Below are 20,896 nucleotides of genomic sequence, written 5' to 3'. Positions count from 1 at the left end.
GGCCAGTGGGATTGTGTAATACATTGTGAAGTTTAAATTATATCAAACCCAAAAAGAGAAGCTTAGAGTATTTGGTTACAAAGCCAGAAGGGGTGCTTTAAAACTTGGAGATAGCCACATAATTATTGGGACTATTCTTAACCATGGTTCCGATTCACGAGTGACCTATGCTCCATTCAAGGAACATACATGAAGTAAGGAGAAAATGCTAAAGAGTTGGTAAAGAAAGAATGAACGCCCACCTCTTAATAAACAGAGTAACAAATCCTTTGACTTTCCATTGTCAATAGGCTTTTCATTTCATCTCCTACCCTTCACTTTTTCATTTTGAAAAGTTTTCTATTTTTTTAACCTATTACAGCACAAGTAATTTAGGTGTGTCTTGGGCCCAACATAGGATAAAGCTATACGACGATGCCTACTTAAAATATGCAATAGGTTCAGAACATCAACACACCTCCATTTCAGAACTTGTCTCTCATATTTACCAAATGAGACTAAACGGGAGTGCTCTATACAAATCACCGTATGGCAAAGGCCATAACTTGTATGCTTTATAATTCTAATGATGCATGTGTGTCAAGATCTCTCTTGGAGTTGTTAGACCACACTACAGAATTGCAGGCGCCAGTAGACAACGCACTAGAGATGCATGAGCAAGTTCAGGTAAAGTGAAGTGTATAAATCGAGGGTTCCCAAAGTTTTTGTCACTCACTAGGAGCACGTAAGACAGACTTAAGTCTTAGCCACCACATTTTCCTGCTAAGGGTTGTCGCAGTCGACGTTTGTCGGATGAATGACCTTCGTCCCAAGAGCAGCTGTTACTGTTGGACAGTTCTGATATCAAGAAGCCAAAGTTGAACCCAAGCTTTTTTCTGACCAAACTTATAAGGTACACTTGTGGAGGCGTAGCAATTCATCATGCATGATCTCTCTCATCAAGCTGCAAAACACAAGAATGTTTACACTTTGATGGACGCAAAAACAGGACAAATAAACCCCAGTCACTAATACCTTTCTCACAAGAGGCAAAACCTTTTGAGCCCACTCATCCCCCCATCGAGAACTTGAACCAGAAGCTACAGCTCCGCGTTGCAGCTCACTTAAAAGCTTGCAATTAAGAGGAAAACCTTTGAATAACTCCTGCAAAGAGGTTCACATAAAAAAAGGCCATGAATAAAACCCTTATCAATGCAATCTTTGAATACCTGTTCTAATAAAGAATATGCAAAGTAGGATTGGGAGAATTCTCTTTCTGTTGAACCCATGCATTATGCTGACATACAGGTGGTCCCTGAGCGCTCAAGCTAGGTGTCAAGGACCAAAGAGGGCCTCTGCCTCATTGTACAAATAGTGGGTGACATGCGGGCTATATCTCACACCTACCAAAAATTGGTTTGCTAGCTGTGATGATGTCTCAAACAAAAGACCATTTTCGCCATCCCTTACAAGCTCATTGATACTACAAGTAGAAGAATCCACAGTTAGTATATCAAGATGAAGTACCATGACAAACAGAGATTCGAATGCTTCACATGACGATAGAAGACTACCATGAGTATGAAACAGCACAAACGGGCAGACCACATCCAAACATGTCCACCACCTGAAGCACAATGAAGGAGTAAGTAAACTGCATGAGGCACAACCTATATTACCCACATACTTGGATGAATCCAGGAGAAACCCTTTACCCTTAAACCTCACCAGTGGGCATAAAATTCGGCATCAATATATGCTCCCCCCCCCAACCCCACCCTCATGAATACGTGCACATGAGTGTCAATTGATACAAAGGTCTGTGAACTGACTGTGTTGTTATATTAATTTTTCTTATCTAATGTGTCGTTCAGTGCTAGGCTTTCTTATGGATATTCCACCTTGCACCTATGGAGCCTTGACAAAAAAATGATTTAGACGGGCATACAAACCACCAAAGCTTGAAACAGTTAACACACTATCAATTAGTCATAGCTATCTTACTTTCATAGGAAGATCTAGCCCTGAAGATGACGTATGCAAACAAACTCCAAGATCTGCTGAGCCTGCATACAAACAGCATTAGATCACCTTCAACGTTCCAGACGTAGCTAGTAGCCACTAGATTTTTAAGATCAACATTCTTTTTCCTGCATTCTTATCTGCACAATGCAGTACCTGCCTGAAAACACACCTCCACTTACCAACATCTTACCAAGTAGAAGAGGATAATCCCTGGCTGTCACCCACATGGTCTGAAATGAGACACGACTAAGTCGTAATTTCTGCATCTTTTTCTCATACTCTTCCTTCAAGGGTCCCTTTCCTTACCATCAAGGAAAGAGTCAAATTCTACTTATCAGTATATTACAAACAAACAGCATGCTATCAACACAAGTATACTTGAACAAAGGCAAAGACAAACCGGTTACAATTATATGAATGGATGGAAAGGGATCATTAGCTATTATTGCTTCAGAATCGATGCCTATCAAATAATCTTCTCCTAGAAGGGCATTAACACGACGATCATAGAGCACAGCTGCTTCTAGAAGCTTATTAAAATCTTCATCAGCTGTCCTGAAAAACAAAAAAGGAAAATCAAAAACCCTTATAGAGGCAATGCCTGATGAATAAAGAAACACCTGTTTTAACAACTACAAACTAATGACAGTTACAGCTCATCTAATTGGTGTCTTCCACAAACTGTAGTGTTAAATAATGTTCCCAAATTCCCTAATATTTTGTTACCATTAATGATGCATTGCTGAAACTGAAGAGCTTGTTAAGTGTCATATAGTCCCTACACCTTTACCAAATGCAAATTGTGAGGTTCAACACTATGAAAGAACACTCATAAATCAGCTCAAAATCCATAGGCTTCCTTTCATCCACAAACTAGAATACAAGGACACTGCTTAAATCAGTACAGAAGCCCTAGACAAAGAAACTTTTAAGTGGTTAATAGACCTACCAGCTCGTACTGCTTATGATGAGGGCCGGCCTATTTCGCTTTAACATGACCTTGATTGGGTCCGACCTTTGTATATCACTTTCAGAATAGGGTGAGCTGCTTGTAAAGAGCGTAGAGTTTACGTGGTCATCACTCACTGCAGATTCCACTAAACCAGAATGACCCTTTATATGGTGCAAGCCCAGCCTGAGGAAAAGCTGCAAACAAGCATTTTAAGTAAGAAGTAACCATGAGACAACAGTGATTGTTGAAAACAACCCACCTCATGTCTCTCCTTGATTGACGTAGGATGGAAGTGACCCGGCGCTCGATCGTACAAAACAGTGGCCCTGCCCATTCATACAGTCAAGCAGAGAAAAGACAGTAAAGACCTTCACTGCAGCCAAACAAAGAAGATCCATGCTTACTGTATGCCCCAGTTTTGTGCAAGCTCTTGCTGCATAGCCTTGGTAACACAGATATGGCCATGTCCCGACTTCCCAAACTTTCTCTCATACCTGACAAAATTTTCAAAAAGTCAATAGCAGACAATGTAGAGATGCCTTTGGAAAGCACTAACAGACAATATAGTTTATGGTACAAACTAATAGTGCTTGACTATGGATGCAATATCCTTATTGGAAGCGGGTATGAGATTCAGAGGAAAAGTTAACCAAAGACAGCCTTGGGAAGGGAATATTCCTTGCCTGAGAAATATGAAACAAAAAGGACTCGGCCAAAAGGAAACTGCAAGCTCTAAACTTCTTAGAAAGCCTTGATGATAGCAATAAGTTTATCTAGCTAATTGTTAAACTGCATCTGCCTCAAGAAAAGTGATAGGCACCTGCAAGAACTATCCTTGCATGCTCATAAATAATTCACTTCGTTTGGAACTTGAAATGACATTTACCACTCAGATGGTTTGTAAGAACCCCTCTACTTACCATGAATACATCTTTACAAGTGGATGCCTTGTACCAAGAGACATGCCAAGAAGTGTGTATCCAAAATTATGCCAATCAATGATGACAGCAGATTTTCTAAGCCAGCAAGCCCATCCAACAACCGTGAATGTTGGTATTGAAGGAGGATTCTGATATGCAATACAACATATATCAGGACAAGCATAATTGTAACCTCATGAGAGTCGTCACAGCAGCACAATAATTTGAACTCGACAAATTGTTCCAGTAACATGTGTTTCAATAAATGAGACTATAATATCAAACAAAAACCACATACAACAATGATGTCACCTTTCAAAAAAATAACCAGATAGATCATAGTACATACAAAAAGGATACTCTTTATTTGAGTTGGGTGCAGGTAAACAACAAAAGCCCTATTATTTCTGGCAGAGACCATAAACAGAGTTCACCCTCAACCTTATTGGCTCTATCCCTAAGTCGGATAAAATTTATGGCAGTTTCAATTAAAACCTCCGCTAAGCACCCTCCATATAACAAAACTGGCTAGTCTTCATCTTACACGCCCAGATTGACATAGGATGGAGCTAGTCAGCTTGATGCACTTCCCTGAGCATATAGATGTGCACCCATTCCCCCTAGAGATAGAGCTTCCCCCCTCCCCCCCCCCCCCCCCCCCGCAAGCACCTCCCCCGTAATATACCATGTATCTTGTATGCACTCACACACAAATCCTAAACCTCTCTAGCTAAACAACATGACAAGAAGGGCAACTTGCTCTTCTTCAATGTTCCTGCACTGGATACCCTCTCGGGGCTGCAGATTCTAATTAGTGGGCTCTCACACAAGCAACCTCTTTGCATTTTAGATGGAGAAATGCTCTTCCAATACCAGTTCTCACAATGAAACCATACAGGATAATATTCTGCATAAACAAAATTTCAGCACCAAACTTCCTCTATACGTGCTGTCACAAAGTGATGACACGGCATCACTGACCTGAAGGACTTGCCAAGAGGACAAGCGGTTAGACTTGAAAACTCTAACCTAGAAGAACTGTAAAAGTTGTGGTCGAGGGGCCTAAAAAGGGGTTAGGATTTTTCAAACCTAACCCACCAATGTGACCGACTTGAAGAGCACCAGCCGAGGGGCCTAAACCCTAAAATACAAACACATGAAGACTGAGCAGGATTTCCGTACATTATGCTAACTGATGATGTGGCAAGCTGTACGGACTTCTGCGTTTTGTGTTGGCTGTTTTGGGTAATTTTGAAAGCCTAGCTTTTAAATGCAGTTGATTTTGGTGCCGTCTGCTTTTGGACCATAGCTTTTCGGGCTCTACTCTTGGGCATCCCTTGTACTGTTTCTCACAAAGTGATGATGTGGCATGCCCAACTAGCAGAGAGATGGTTGAGAGTTCAAGAGAGACTGAATTGACCAACTTAAAGAACTTATGAACACCGGCCGAGGGCATAATCCTAAAAATCCCAAAGCCTGAACTCTGAGGAGGATTTCCGTAAAATGCGTTGACATGCTAACGTGGCAGTCAGTACGGAATTTCTGTGTTTTGCACTGCTAGTGCCAGGAGACAAGCTGTACGGATTTCCGCAAATTATGCTGGCTGCTTTTAGGAGATCCTACCGCTAGCTTTTGAGAGCAAATGCTTTTGGGAAGAAATGCTTTTGAACTGATTGCTTTTGGGGGCTCTGCTTCTAGGCAACCCTTGTACTGTTTAGAAAGAACCCTTGGGGCCTCACTCTACAGAGCATCTGGACGCAGAGTCTGAGAGCAAAGAACACTCGGGAGTTGTACTTTGCTGTAAGCAATAATAAAGAAATACCGAAAGCGGCGCCAGTCTTTGGGGCCAGTGCTTCAGGGCGCGAAACTCTGTCGTGCCGTGTCAACTCTCTCTCTCGGGTGTGTGTGTGTGTGTGTGTGTGTGTGTGTGTGTGTGTGTGAGCTAATAAAAGAGGAAAATGGTATAACCTTTCTATCACCCAAGTGTGGTAGATTGGTTATGCCATTTCCCTCTTGGATAACAGGTCTTGAGTTCAACTCTCCTCGTCGGCTAGATCTTTAAGGTCTCTTGGGATAGTTTCCTACGACGTTAAAACTCTCTTCTTCTCAGGGGGGGGGGGTTGTGTGTGCTAATAAAAGAGGAAAATGGTATAACCTTTCTATCACCCAAGTGTGGTAGATTGGTTATGCCATTTCCCTCTTGGATAACAGGTCTTGAGTTCAACCCTCCTCGTTGCCTAGATCTTTAAGGTCTCTTGGGATAGTTTCCTACGACATTAAAACTCTCTTCTTCGCGCGCGCGCGCGCGCGCGTGTGTGTGTGTGCGCGCGTGCGTGCGCGTGTGTGTGCGCGCGCGCTAATAAAAGAGGAAAATGGTATAACCTTTCTATCACCCAAGTGTGGTAGATTGGTTATGCCATTTCCCTCTTGAATAATAGGTCTTGAGTTCAACTCTCCTCGTCGGCTAGATCTTTAGAGTCTCTTGGGATAGTTTCCTACGACGTTAAAACTCTCTTCTTCTCGGGGGTGTGTGTGTGTGTGGGTGTGTGTGTGCTAATAAAAGAGGAAAATGGTATACCCTTTCTATCACCCAAGTGTGGTAAATTGGTTATGCCATTTCCCTCTTGAATAACAGGTCTTAAGTTCACCTCTCCTCGTCGGCTAGATCTTTAAGGTCTCTTGGGATAGTTTCCCACGACGTTAAAACTCTCTCTCTCTCTCTCTCTCTCTCTCTCTCTCTCTCTCTCTCTCTCTCTCTCTCTCTCTCTCTCTCTCTCTCTCTCTCTCTCTCTCTCTCTCTCGCGTCAAAACCCTAAGGAAGCTTCAAGCGCGTCTTTCCCTGGGCGAGGACGGCCCTGTGGGGGGGCGTCACTGCACCTACGCCGCCCAAGAACCGAGCCTAAGACCCGTTGTCGCTCCCACCGACATGCCAAAGGCCCGAGCTTCACTGAAGCTCTCGCTGCTGTCGCTCCTGCCGACATTGACATCAACCTCCTGTCGCTCCTGCCGACACACACCTACATACCTACATTCCTGCACAGAGCCCTGCTGTCGACCCGACTACACAGAGCTCCCTGCCGCCGACCCACTACATAGAGAGCCATTTTCTTAATTTTCTTAATTGAAATTAAGCCTAAGCCCCTACTTTAAACTAAAATAAGCCCTGTTTTCTTGTCCGAGTGCCTACCATGGACACTCGGGCCTCATCTCGAGGGAAGCCCACATTTGCTGGCATCGTGGCAACACCCCCAAAGGTGGACAGCATGGCCCGGCTGCAAAATGAACTCGACAGACTTTGCAAGGAAAACAAAGCTTTGAAGGAAAGGCTCGCAACCATCGAGTCTCGACTCACCAGAGTGGAAAACTCCAATAAGGGAGAAATGGAAGAGAAGGAAAGCAACCCAATACGGAGGTAGACATCACCCTCATAGAGAAGGTCAAGACTCAAGTGCAGGATGCCATCTTCCGCAAAGTTGAAGATCGTGTGGCGTCCACACTACGCGAACCACAGCGACAAGATGCTCTTGCTCTCAATGTTCGCATCGGCGGGCTCTCGAGTGATTGGCAAGGAAAGGAGGACCCCAAGTTCCACGAGTCCTTCGATCGCATCCGAACAACAACCCCCATGATACAATGGGATCCGGTAACAATCACCACTTTTGCTCACGAGCATCACACCAACCATGCAATTCTTACCTTCAAGACCAAAGCAGATCGAGTCAAGCTCCTTGAGCAATCGAAGCTTCTCAAGGACACAAAAATTTGGTTTGCTGAAGATCTTACACGCACCCAACTCAAACAGAAGAAGGTTGAACTCCAAAAGATGCGAGAAGCGCGCACAGCAGGGAAATGGGCAGTGTATCAAGGAGGTAAAGCCATCATCCAGGAGTTCAAAACTCCCAAATTGGCTCCCTCCTCCTCACCTACCTCATCTTAGGTTTTGTTCATCCCACCTTATCTTTTTCACCCTTTTTTCTTTTTCTACCCTTCGATGGACCCTCAGTCTTTAGCTGATATGTGTCAGACGGAATCCTTTGTACTGTTTTGCTTCTGGTCCCATAGGTCATATATGACCTCCATGGACGATAATTCAATCTCTCTCTCTCTCTCTCTCTCTCTCTCTCTCTCTCTCTCTCTCTCTCTCTCTCTAGAAAGATCTCGCCGAAGCACGATCAAGCAACACACTGGAAGAGGGTGAATTGCCACCCTCATTAATCAAAGAAATCAACACGATCAAGGAGCAAGTACGGGCCATCAAAGAGAGAGAAGAGCAACACAAAGGGATGACGACTTCTTGGGTGGATGTTCTTACCAAAACTCAGCAGAAGGCGGATGAAGCCGAGAAATGGATCGAGGTGGCCAAGAAAGGAAAAGGCAAGGAGATAACGTCCACGTCCACACCCACTATCATTAATCAGACACTAGAGGAGGAGCAAAGAAGACGTGTGCGCGCTTTACATGCGAGAATTTGCGGTCTTAAAGACAAAGGCAATGTGGAAGAAGAGGTAAAAGAACTCATGGCCTTGATGGGGGTTCATGAGCCGACACACACAAGAGCCTGGAGAGTGGGCAACATAAAGAAAAATGGAAGCAGTGGGGAAACCTCAAAAGAAAGGGCACTCATCCTCTGTTTTTCCTCCATGGAAGCGAAGAAGTCCTTGAAGAAAAGGCCAACTCTTAAAGAGACGGGCATTTTTCTCGGGGATGATCTTACCCTCTCGCAGATCGCTCATATGCAAGAAGTAATGCCGGAGATTAGAGCGGCAAGGGGAAAAGGCAAGATTGCCTTTTACCGAGATGGAAGAGTAGTAATACTGGAGCGACGCTCCACATGACGGTGCGAGACTTATGGGACCACACTCAAAGTGGCGGCCAGGAACTGTAATGGATCCATGCGTCTTGGTGTGGGTGCTTTTGAGGATAGCTTTATTGGAAGAGACATCATCTTTTACTCTGAGACACACCAGGCCTTTGGACAATCCATGCCTCACATCAGTGGATATAGATGGGAGACAGCTTACAGACAGGAGACACGCTCAGAGCACAGAGGACGAGGCTCGGGGGGAGTGGCAGTGTTATTGAGAGAGGATTTGCAGCCATTGATACATATAGCCCGCAGGGATGAGCAGGCTAGGAACATGTGGGTGAGATTGAAAGCAGAGACAGGCAGATATCTCTACATTGCTATTTGCTACTTTCCCCCGAGTACGTCGGTCTATGCATCACCCAGAGGACAGTCCCCCTTTTCTATTTTGGATGATGACATATGGGAGTTCTCTAGAGATGGTGACATTATCATTCTAGGGGACTTCAATGCTAGGACTGCCCATCACCAGACAGTGTTTTATGATACTTCAGAGGAGATGCTGAGAGAGCTAGATGTTGTAGCGACGGGCCTGTCCAGACTATCACACAATGCGGAATATACTTAGTATGGGCGGAACCTGATAGACATGGGCACCGCACATGGACTGGCCATCTTGAATGGCCTACAGAGGTTTCCTGCTTCGGGAGGCTTCACATGCTTCCCACACAGACATGGAGCCAGCACAGTGGACTATGTCATGGCACAACCGAGCCTCATCTCTAGTACCCAGGACCTCACGGTTGGACCCAGACCTGTTGGTGTGGCAGTGGATCATGCTCTTGCATCGCTCACCATTTCTTTTCAGTTTAGTGTAGCACACAGGCTACAGGCAACAGCCCCTACTCGCTACACCTTCACGCGGGAGACGGACTCTGTATACATAGATGGGATCTATAGACGCCTGTGCACAGAGGAGCCAGAGCGACCTCTGGAGGAGCTTACTACTATACTGACACAGACACTACATGATGCAGCAGCAGAGGCATACCCACATACCCAGCCTGAGCAGAGACGCCGTTCGGGGAACATGCCCCAGAACAGTTGGTATGATGAGGAATGTCGGGACACTAGAGCTAGACTTCAGAGGGAGGTGCTTTTGAGGGATATCACTCATAGGCAGTCACAGATTGACTTCCGACGCCTAGTGCGGTGGAAGAAGAGGGCATTTTTGGCTCGCCTAGAGCAGGATCTATACCAGCTATTCTTGAGTCGGGACTCACATGAGGCATGGAGGCTCTTTCATGCCCACCCCCCCCCCCCCGCCCCTGCCATCACTTCTACAGAGGCTTGGGGCCAGTATGCATCATCTTTGTACACAGTTCCTGAGCAGCCCCCCCCCTTCCCGATCCATGCCCACACACATGTTTTTTTTTCACCGTTGAGATGGTGAGGAAGGCCATTGACAGGATGAGGACTGAGAGAGCATATGATCATGATGGCTTAGTGGCTGAGCATTTCATGCATGCCAGAGATTTACTAGCAGAGCTTCTAACAGTTATGTTTAACCGTGCCATGTGTGAGGGCTTGCCTGATACCTGCAGCCTATCTACTATTGTACCTATCTTCAAGTCGGGAGACCCTATGGAGCCTGGGAACTATCGCACTATCATGATTGGACACACATTGGCACGGTTGTACGCATCTATTCTTGAGCAGCAGCTGAGTAGATGGGCAGAGGGAGGGGATGCGCGCAGCCAGGCAGGCAGGTTTCAGGAGGGGTTTTTCTACTCTTGACCATATCTTGACACTCAGAGCCAGCATTGAGGAGGGCAGATCGCGTGGGAGACGGATCTATTGCAGCTTTGTGGATTTCCGTAAAGCATTTGACACAATGCCCAGAGCGAGATTGATGCGCAGATTACAGCAGATGGGAGTACCCACAGAGCTCATTTGGGGGGTCATGGCATTATACAGGTCAGTAGTGGGGCATGTACGCACCCCAGAGGGTCTATCCACACCGGTTTATTCCACTATTGGGGTGAAGCAGGGCTGCCCTCTCTCTCCTACTCTATTTGGTATGTATGTAGATGAGGTTTCTGAATACATTGAGAGAGATGGTGATAGAGGTGCACAGCTGGCGGGGACATGGATTCCACTATTGTTATATGCTGATGATATTGTTTTGATCTCTGACTCTCCGAAGGGGATGCAACTTCACCTGGATGCTTTGCATAGGTTTGCCCAAGAAAGTGGTTTGTCCGTCAACCTTGGTAAAACCAAGGTCATGGTATTTAATACCACCCCACAGTGGATCAAGAGGTCAGCACCCGCCTTCACATACGGCCAGGAGAAGGTGGAGTATACAGATGCTTACACTTACCTTGGAGTGGTTTTTAGTGGGCCAGCATTTTCATTGAGGGCAGCAGAGACTAGATTGACCAAAGCCCATGTAGCATTGGGTAAATTGGAAAGGATGTGTTCACAGGTTCAGTTTCAGGAGCCTCGGAAGAAGCTCTGGCTCTTTGACACTTTGGTGGCTTCTGTATTGCTCTATGGAGCTGAGATTTGGGGACCTTCACTGGACCATCACAGGAGGACAAGCTACAGTGATGGATGGGGGGACATGGAGAAGCCTCTGGTCTCTATGATCTCACGGCTCATTAGGGCCAAGACTTCAGTACCACGTGCTATTATACGAGCAGAGCTAGCTGCCTCCCCACTGGTGGTTGAGGCGCTCACTAGATCTCTCTCCTTCATACACCGCATGTGGGAACTTCCCAGAGACAGATATGCACGCCTTGCACTTGAGTCCTCTCGACAGTTAGGCATGCAGGGAGATACAGCATGCTGGTATGGGGAGATGACGTCATGGTTTCAGGCGCATGGGTTCAACATAGACAAATTACCTCCTTTCCGGGACTCACTCGATGCGCCCTCTCTGACTCTTACACACTCCGAGATCACCAGGCTTATTCGCCACGACTTGACTCAGCTAGACACCAAGAGGACATGGATATAGCCAGTACAGGAGCTAGGCACGAAGATGGCTTTCTACAGAGAGCATCTCCTCCAGCTTACGGAGGATGGTTTTGTGACGAGTTCCAAATCCATGGACACTCACCTGTCTCATGGGATACGATGTGCTATTGGCCAGATACGCACATCTTCACACCAGTTGCAGATCGAGACTAGGAGATACAACGGAGTACCAGCAGAGGCCAGGACATGCTCCTTGTGTGACATCGAGCCTGAGACAGAGTTGCACTACACATGCCACTGTCCCGTCTACTACGAGATACGAGGCCGCTTCCAAGTTCCATTGCTTGTTCAGAGAGGGCTTTGGACCATTCTCTAGAGTCATGCGGTACGAGGATCAGAGATGCCTGGGTTTGTTTTTGCTCGAGCTGCGCAGACACAGAGAGAGCTTGATGAGAGGAAAGACTAGCCAGTCTCAGAGACAGATCATAGACCTCTTTTGAGCTGCCACTGGACACCCGGAGGAGTTACTACCACAACAGAGCTCGTCGCTTTACACCAGAGGCATATTGATCGACCGAGCGACTGAGCTGGGGACATCCAGACGCCCACGACTGCGGAGGACTACACAACATCGACAGAGGCTGCATCAGAGGATCCGGGTCACTTTGCCTCGACATGCACGACGCCCGGTCAGACTACTGACCATGGAGGAGATTGATGAGATCCGCCAGCGACCGATGCTAGATCCCCTGTGATCTAGCTATCCCAGCTAGTTGTTTTAGCTGCTTAGTCCACACCCAGCAGTCTAGGATCTCATAGTATTTTATTTTGTCATTTTGTCATCTTGTTACTCTGACTTTGTATCAGATCCACCACATTGTAACTTTCTGGTCTCATAGATCACTTTGGCCTTTTGAAGACGTTAATATAACAATTCATTTCATTTCATTTTCTCTCTCCCTCCCTCTCTCTCTTTCTTCTGGGAGCATGCCCCAGAATAGTTGGTATGATGAGAAGTGCAGAGAGATGAGAACCCAGCTTCAGAGGGATCTTCTTTTAGGAGTCATCACTTACAGACAATCTTTGATTGCTTCCCAGTGCCTTGTGCGACGTAAGAAACGAGCTTACTTGGCCCAAATGGAGCGAGACTTGTATCAGGTGTTTTCAGGAGAGGCATGGCGATTCTTTCATGAGCACTACCCTCCCCCAGTGATTACTTCTCCTGATGTGTGGGGCCAGTGTGCCTCATCGTTATAAACAGTTCTTGGACAGGACCCCCTTCCAGATCCTACAAAGCCATGCCCACCTACCAGCACCTTCTTTACCACTGAGATGGTAAAGAGAGCCATTGACAAGATGAGGACCAGCAGGGCATATGATTATGATGATCTAGTAGCAGAGCACTTTATACATGCTAGAGATATGCTGGTAGAGGTTCTTGCAGTGTTGTTCAATCGTGCTATGTGTGAAGGGTTACCTGAGACTTGGAGGTTGTCTACTATTGTGCCTATCTTCAATGCAGGTGATCCTACAGAGCCTAGGAATTACCGCACTATTATGGTTGGGCACACATTGGCACGGTTGTATGCATCCATTCTTGAGCAGCAGTTGAGTAATTGGGCAAAGGGTGAGGGTGTACGAGCAAAGGGCCAGGCCGATTTCAGGAGGGGTTTCTCCACTCTTGATCATATTCTGACACTCAGAGCCATCATAGAGGAGGGCAGGTCACATGGGAGACGGATTTATTGTAGCTTTGTGGATTTCCGCAAAGCATTTGACATGGTATCGAGAGCTCGAGTGATGCACAGACTGCAGGAGACGGGGGTGCCCATAGTGTTGATTCGGGGGATTATGGCTCTATACAGATCAGCGATGTGACATGTATGCACTCCGGAGGGGATATCTGATTTAGTTCACTCCACCATTGGGTGAAACAGGGTTTCCCATTGTCTCCTACTCTATTTTGGTATGTATGTTGATGAGGTGTGATTACATTGACAGAGAGGGTGATAGAGGTGCCCAACTGGCAGGGACGTGGATCCCATTGTTGTTATATGCTAGTAATATTGTGTTGATCTCTGACTTACCAGATGGTATGCAGCGACAATTGGATGCATTACACAATTTTGCAGAGGATAGTGGATTGTGTGTAAACCTTGGTAAAACCAAGGTTATGGTGTTGAACACCACACCATAATGGATCAGGAGATCAGCACCGACTTTCACATATGGTCAGGAGATTGTAGAGTATACAGATGCATACGCTTACCTTGGGGTTGTCTTCACTGGGCCGAGGTTTTCTTTGGTGAGAGCAGCAGAGACTAGACTGACTACGGCCTTGGGAGGCTTGGAGAGGATGTGTTCGCAGGTTTAGTTCCACGAACCTCGGACAAAGTAATGGCTCTTTGATACTTTAGTAGCCTCAGCTATGTTGTATGGGGTGCAGATATGGGGACCTTCTATAAGCTAGGATGGTTGGAGACGTATGGAGAGGCCCTTGGTATGATCTCTCGACTGATAAGAGCCAAGGCCACCATACCACACGCTATCATTCGAGCAGAGCTAGCTGCCCCTCCTATGGAAATTGAGCCGCTTACCAGATCAGTCTCCTTTGTGCACAGCTTGTGGGATACTACTAGAGACAGATATGCTAGACTGGCCCTTGACTCTTCCAGACAGTTAACTCTTGAGGGGGACATGTCACAAGACATGCACCACGTGCCAATAATAAAGAACAGACTGAACAGACTTTTAGCACTTCAATAACAACTGAACTGAGAGAGAGAGAGAGAGAGAGAGAGAGAGAGAGAGAGACGACACGCGACACGGAGTGGCGGAATTCCACCCAGAGAGTATTGGCCCCAAACCTTGGCGCCCTTTTCGGTATTTCTTTATATTGCATCAACACGGTACAAGCGAGTACTCCAATCTCTGCACCTTCTCCAGGAAGCATGCCAGAGAATGAGCCCTAACCTCATATTTAAAGGCCCTTGGCCTGAAAAGTAGTTACAGTGAAAAGCCTTCAAAACTGAAAAGCTTCTGGTCCAAAAGCAATGCCAAAAAGCTGCCAACGCGTTTTGTGGAATTCCATACAACTGCCATGTCAGCAGTCAACGCAAAATGCGGAGCGTCCGTACAGCTGCCACGTCATCAGTTTTTTTTGTGTGACTATGTGTGGATCCTGCTTTATTTTATGTCACTCGTGCCCCATCGGACGGGGTCCCCATAAGTTAGTAGGACTTCTTCTTCTGTTACTTGTTCTTCTTAGGGTTTAGGCCCCTGGGCAGGATTTGCAAGTTGGCTCCATTCTTCAAGGCTTTGACACATCAGCAGTTTGTGACATTCCCCCTTCTTGAAAGAAAGTAATCGTCCGCGATTACAGCATATCTGCAAAACAACTCAAGTTAGCTCAAAAATTTCCGAGGGTCATTCTGAGGGACATTCAGTTTGCTCTTTTTGTTAAGGAGTTAGCTTCTCCTTTCAGCTCTTTTGATCAAGGAGTTGGCTTCTCCTTTCGTCCAGATTAGAACTGTTGATATGATGGCATAGTAAAATTAGTCATCACACCCAGACCACATTGATCTTCCATTGGTGTCTTGATGCACTAAAATTACATACCCAAGCAATGTCATCCAATTAAAAATATTCAATAGTTGGCATATCACAACACAAATGCTTACATATGCATGTTACAAGACACAACAAACAGCGCTGTTGAGCACTCCTCGGAGACAAACACTCTGCAATATGAAGCTACTCAACGACTACCTCGTCACTCCCCCCGCAAATAACCTAAAAGGTCCGGGCCATGAGCTCAGAATACTGTACAACCAAACGCTCCTCAGACCGCAGTCTGCGTCGCTTGGAGGTTCAAGCATACAACCAAACGCTCCCCACGCATCGGCCTGCATCATTTGGAGGTTTTCTAGCATACAACGAAACGCTCCCCAGACATCGGCCTGCGTCGTTCCAAGGTTTTCAAACATAGAACAAGCTCCCCAAGCATCGGCCTGTGTCGTTTCGAGGTTCAAACAATACCAAGACAGTATTTCTAACTTCTCCACCCGAGAGTAAAATCACCAATCATTGAAGCAAGTATTTAAAACCAGAGTCAAATAATTCAAATCGGCACCAAGACAGGTTTAAAACAGATAGCATCCATTTCAAACAAACTTCAAACAATACTTTCTCAAACAATGTTCAAAAGTATCTAACTAGAAAACAACTAGAGAGGTCATTCAGGCATAGTCACAAGGGACGTCCTTTTTCGAGCTTCCCGTCCCTACTTTTCTATCCCCACTTGCCGTCCCGCCCTCTTTTTTACACTAAAAATCCATTTGAGCCCCGTGTCCCCCGTTCCCCGTCCCGGAATGCGTCCCTTGTGACTATGTATTCAAGGCTTTGTTCGGACAACCGAACTTTGAGGACAACTGGCTTGCCCTTCTACATCACGATGATGGTTCGGTTCCGGACCTGGAGAGTTGCATCATTCTTGTCATGCCAGGGCATGCCCAAGAGAACGTCGCAATTGCCCAACTTCATAATGTGGAAATCTGCTTTTCCATGATAACCTTGTTTAGTCACTGGAAGTACACCAATGAGCGGTACCACTTTCTAAGTTTGCCCCGTGGCTAGCTCAGCTTCAATTTCTCCACCCTCTGCATCATAATCAAAGTGCATCTGCTTCAAGAATTCTGGATGGATGAAGTTCTCCATAGCTCTGGGGTCAAAGAAAATAAGGGCTTTCAAGCCGTTGACTTTTCCATAAGCTCTGCATAATTCATTAAAACTCTCGAGGTGTATACCATAAATATCGGGTACTTGTCCAATAGCAGGTCTAGCCTTCTTGGCCAGAGGTGGCCCCGGGGATCTGTCTGAGGTGGGACTGAGGACGTCGAGGCTCGCTTAGGACATGTATTGAATGTATGCCCTGTTTGGAAACATTTGAAGCATCGGCCTTCTTATAACAAGACGTCTCGTTGACGTTGTGTCAGACGAGGCCATTGAGGTTGGTTTTCACAGGATTCTTGAGAATTTGTTCGTTGTTGCCGGGAGTTCTTGTTAGTGGCCGGAGGTTTTTCTGTGGTAAACTCCAACTTTCCAACTTTCCTTTCATGAGCTTGTAGCCGACCGTGGCATGGTCCATAAGCTCTTGCATGGTAGAGACTTGCTTGGAGAGACAATATTCCTGCAATGGTGATGGTAGTCGAATGGTGTAGCGCTCGCACTGGTCCTCCAAGGAAATGAACTTAAAGGACACCGGAAGGTACACGTCGAGAAACCTTCGGTTATAGTCGTCCATGCTTTCGGTGGCAAGCATTTTCAAGTTGCCCCACTCTGCCAAAATCCGGACTTCAAAGATCGAAGTCATGTAACTACGTGCAAAAACTGTCTTGAAAGCTTGCCAGGTCCTTGGAGCATGCGGTGGTGTCGCGATTGAACTCTACCATTGGATAGCATTATCTTTAAGAAATCCCGCTACTCGAGAAATCTTGGATTCTTCTGTATAGTTCCCCAAAGCATAGATGTTGTCGAATTGTTGTAGGAACTGCAATGCTTTCTTGCGATCTTTCACCCCGGAAAAAGTGAAAATTTTGATTGTCGTGCCGCCATCTTTGAAATCTTTGGGTTGGTTAGGCGCATATCCCGGGTATGGATAATAAGGGTATCCATATGGGCTCCAACCATTGTAGCCTAGTGGCGGCGCTGGTGGCAATGGCGGTGGCAAAGGCGATTGCACTGGATCAAGGTCAGATGGCTGCACCATATTCCTGAAGACTCCCCTGATCGAGACAGACGGCTGAGAAGGTTGCCAGTTGGAAGCTCTCATACTTTCTATCACAAACTGGTGACGTGCCTGCCGAGTACACACACACCCGCCCTGCTGAAAATGCTGATGTGGCAGTTGCAGTGTACAGAAAAAGCTAACGTGGCATGACTGTACGGAACCCCGCGTTTTACGGCGCACTTCACGGCAGAATGGGGCTGCTTTTTGCTATGCAAAAGCAAGCTGAAAACTCTACACTAGTGTTGCTTTATTCTACGCAAGCTAGGAGAGAGAGAAGGCTTAATTTGAATTGCTTTATTTTTAAAAGTTGCTCTATTTGAGAATGCTTTTAATGGGCAGCTTTTGGGACAGCTTCTGGGACTCTGCTTTTGGCAACCCTTGTAACTCTTTATAAGTGTGGTTTGAGCTCCCACCTCTCGGAGCATCTGGACGCAGAGTCTGAGACTGAGACCCAATCACTCCCTTGTACTTTGAGCACAGATTTTAATACAAAAAGAAATACCGAAAGAGGCGCCAGTCTTTGGGGCCAATACCTCTTGGCACGGAACTCTGCCGGACCGGTGTCGAATCAAATTGTGAACTGTTTTGAAGTGAATTCCTGTCGTGTCGCGGTAGATTCTTGACTTGGAGTGTCCAAGTCCGTTACAGTGGTATCAGAGCACGGCCAATTTCTCTTCTACCGGGAAATCCGATCCTTTTTACGCGGCACTTATGCATTCAAGCAAAGGACAGTCGACTTCCTCTGCATCCGGAGATGCGGGAAGAGATCACGAAGAAGATTCATGCGAGGAGTATGGTCCGCCTCGGCCTACTCAAGCAGAGCTTGATGAGATGGAACATCGGAGGTTGGTCGATGAGGCGACAAAGTTGATGATGAATTTTGCGAAGGACCCTAAACTTGCAAAATTTTTCACCCAGACCTCCTTTGACGAGGTGCACTCACAGTGGCGGCAAACCATGGAGCCACCCCTCAAACCGGCGCTCAAACAACCTCCTACGCCAAAATGTTTACAGAGCAAGAATTAGAAGAGGTGGTTCATGCACGGATTAGCCAGCTTTTGGACGCACAAATAAAAGCTCAAAAGCACGACAAAAAGCAAAAGAAAGGAATTGACTTCCCATGTTATTTGGGTCGTCAATGTACTTTTGCCTCGGCAAGAAAGCAGAAGAAGCGTGTGCGATTTGAAGGAGTACCCAGTTCTTCTTCTTCTTCTTCTTCTTCTTCTTCTTCTTCTTCTAACAGTTCTTCTAGGTCTTCTGACTCCAGCGAAGAAGACAGAAAAGGAAAAAAGCGAAGCAAAAAGCAACGCTTTGGAAAGGGCAAGAAAAAGGTAAAGAAGCCTAAGTCTCGCCCAGTTTCAGACAGTTCTACAGAGGACTCGTCTTCGGATAGTTCGGACTCCGACGGCAGCAGATTTTATGCAAGGAAGAAGAATTTTTATAAAGCCAACCAGTATGACTTTCTGGAAGATAACAGCAAGAAAGTCTGAGAATTTAAAGAAGGTGGACACTCAATTAAATTTGACACCTTTTCTGGATTTCGAGATGCTTCGAAGGCTTTGGCCTTCATACAGCAGTTTGACATAGCTTTCTCTAGAGGACATTACTCAGAGCACTCCAAGATTCGGAGGGCTACCTCTTACTTCACGGAAAATGCTTAAACTTGGTGGTCCACTCTCTATTGAACAAGACAGCACCATTTAAATGGCTGAAATTTAAAAGGCTTTTTCTTTCTTCATGGCTGACTCGGGAGTACGAGCGCGACATACGAACTGCTTGAAACCATCTTCGGATGACCAAGAAGGATACATTGGACGCATATTGCAAGAGATTCTGGAGCTCTTTTCTACCAACTTCTTCATTTAAGAAGATCTCGTTCAAAGAACAGATTGAGCGGTTTACCTTGGGACTTCCTATAGAGATCCGAGATCACTGCTTAGAGCAAAAATTAGATTCCATTCAGGAACTAATGAGTCATGCGAAACGGGGTTTTGCGATTCATTCAAGCAATTTGACTTACCCACATATGAGATCATGACGCAGAGAACCGAATAGACTTCTAGCAATGAAAGTAGAAAGAAGAAGAGTAACCCAAAAAAGAAAGAAAAGGATGCACGACCCCAGCTCACTCTTCGAGAGAGGGTCAGCTATATCAAAGAGGGGAAGTGCTTTGGATGCGGGGAAACTGGGCACATCTCCGCACGGTGCCTTAAACAGGCACCGAATGAACAGGATGAAGAAAGGTCAGAGAGTTCGAAAGCAGCTGAGGAACGTGCCAAAAAAGGCAGATGAAAGCTGAACTGGTACCACATTGCGTGGGGCCCAAACCGAATCAAATGAATGAAAGTACAAAACTTTGCCGCTTTTAGGGCAAAGTGAAAGATCAAGAAGCCCTCTTTTTCTTGGATGAAGGAGCCAAGGCCAACTTCTTTTCACTTGAATTGGCGGCTCGATTTGGAATTGCGCCCAACGGGCTGAGGCCACAGGCGGAGTTAGTTCTAGCGGCACCCGGACGAGATGCTGCCATTACACCGATCATTGGCAAACTTCGTTTGCAATGTCAGAGGTGTTTAGGGCACGAGGATTTCTACGTAATTCCCTTGGGAGGTTGTGACATCCTACTCGAAATCCCTTGATACCACAAGAACAACGCCGTGATTGACTATCGGGCCGAGAAAGCGACTTTGACAAATGAAGGACACAGAGATTGTACTTGATGAACTTCAGTTTCTTTACTCGATTTTCTGGAGAGAACTGAATGATGATTGAAGGTTGAAAATGTTTTGACCTGAATGAAGAATGCCACGATTTTTCTCCACACTCATGCCGATTGCTTTTTAGAGGGTCTGCCAGGCAAGTTGCCACCAGCTCGTCCTGAGGATCATACCATTGATCTGATACCTGGAACCACACCACCGCACCGGCCACCTTACCGTGTGAGCCGAGCCCAGAGATACACTTTTTGGGACACTTTGTCTCAGTAGCAGGAGTGCAGATGGACCCGGCCAAGATAGAGACTATCCGTGATTGGCCCGATTTGAAGAATGTCCATGAAGTTCGAAGCTTCTTGGACTTATGTTCTTACTACCGACGGTTCATCACAAAGTTTTCAGAGTTTGCTTATTCCTTTGCATATGTTGACACAGAGAGGAGTCCCTTTCTCGTGGGGACCCACAGAGGTGACTGCTTTCAGAAATTGAGACAGAATTTGACTACAGGACCAGTTTTGACTTTGCCGGATTGGCAGATGTAACAGACTTGGACACTCCAAGTCAAGAATCAATCGCAACAGCACCAAATAACCACTTCAAACAATTCAAAGATCACAATAGATTTGCACTGGCCCGGCGAAGTTCCGTGCCTAGAGACATTGGCCCCAAAGACTGGCGCCCCTTTCGGTATTTCTTTTTGTATTAATCAGTTCAAAGTACAAGAGAGTGGGTCGG

The 20,896-nt window shown here is 46.1% G+C and overlaps 1 protein-coding gene across 4 annotated transcripts in view; it reads right to left on the bottom strand.

Annotated features, from left to right (window-relative positions):
• Window positions 1–437: 437 nt before the first annotated feature.
• Window positions 438–20,896, bottom strand: part of LOC147429499 (UDP-Glycosyltransferase superfamily protein) — a 99,780-nt gene continuing 79,321 nt past the window's right edge. For 3 of the 4 annotated variants that reach the window (XM_086495769.1, XM_086495771.1, XM_086495770.1), the window contains 11 exons: window positions 3,877–4,025; window positions 3,361–3,450; window positions 3,216–3,282; window positions 2,954–3,150; window positions 2,405–2,559; window positions 2,195–2,305; window positions 1,984–2,045; window positions 1,554–1,606; window positions 1,387–1,462; window positions 1,015–1,143; window positions 438–943 (listed from right to left, as the gene is read on the bottom strand). In XM_086495769.1, the coding sequence (XP_086351895.1) occupies window positions 920–943; window positions 1,015–1,143; window positions 1,387–1,462; window positions 1,554–1,606; window positions 1,984–2,045; window positions 2,195–2,305; window positions 2,405–2,559; window positions 2,954–3,150; window positions 3,216–3,282; window positions 3,361–3,450; window positions 3,877–4,025 (1,113 nt within the window). In that variant the 3' untranslated portion in view covers window positions 438–919. Of the gene's footprint in view, window positions 944–1,014; window positions 1,144–1,386; window positions 1,463–1,553; window positions 1,607–1,983; window positions 2,046–2,183; window positions 2,306–2,404; window positions 2,560–2,953; window positions 3,151–3,215; window positions 3,283–3,360; window positions 3,451–3,876; window positions 4,026–20,896 lie in introns of those variants that run through there. The other variant, XR_015185884.1, reaches the window with a different exon arrangement.

The sequence above is a fragment of the Adiantum capillus-veneris genome, chromosome 22, assembly GCF_014529385.1.
Source record: "Adiantum capillus-veneris isolate H3 chromosome 22, ASM1452938v2, whole genome shotgun sequence".
Taxonomy (NCBI): Eukaryota; Viridiplantae; Streptophyta; class Polypodiopsida; order Polypodiales; family Pteridaceae; genus Adiantum; species Adiantum capillus-veneris.
The sequence above is the reverse complement of the archived record's forward strand: the minus strand, read 5'-3'. Positions and strand labels throughout refer to the sequence as shown.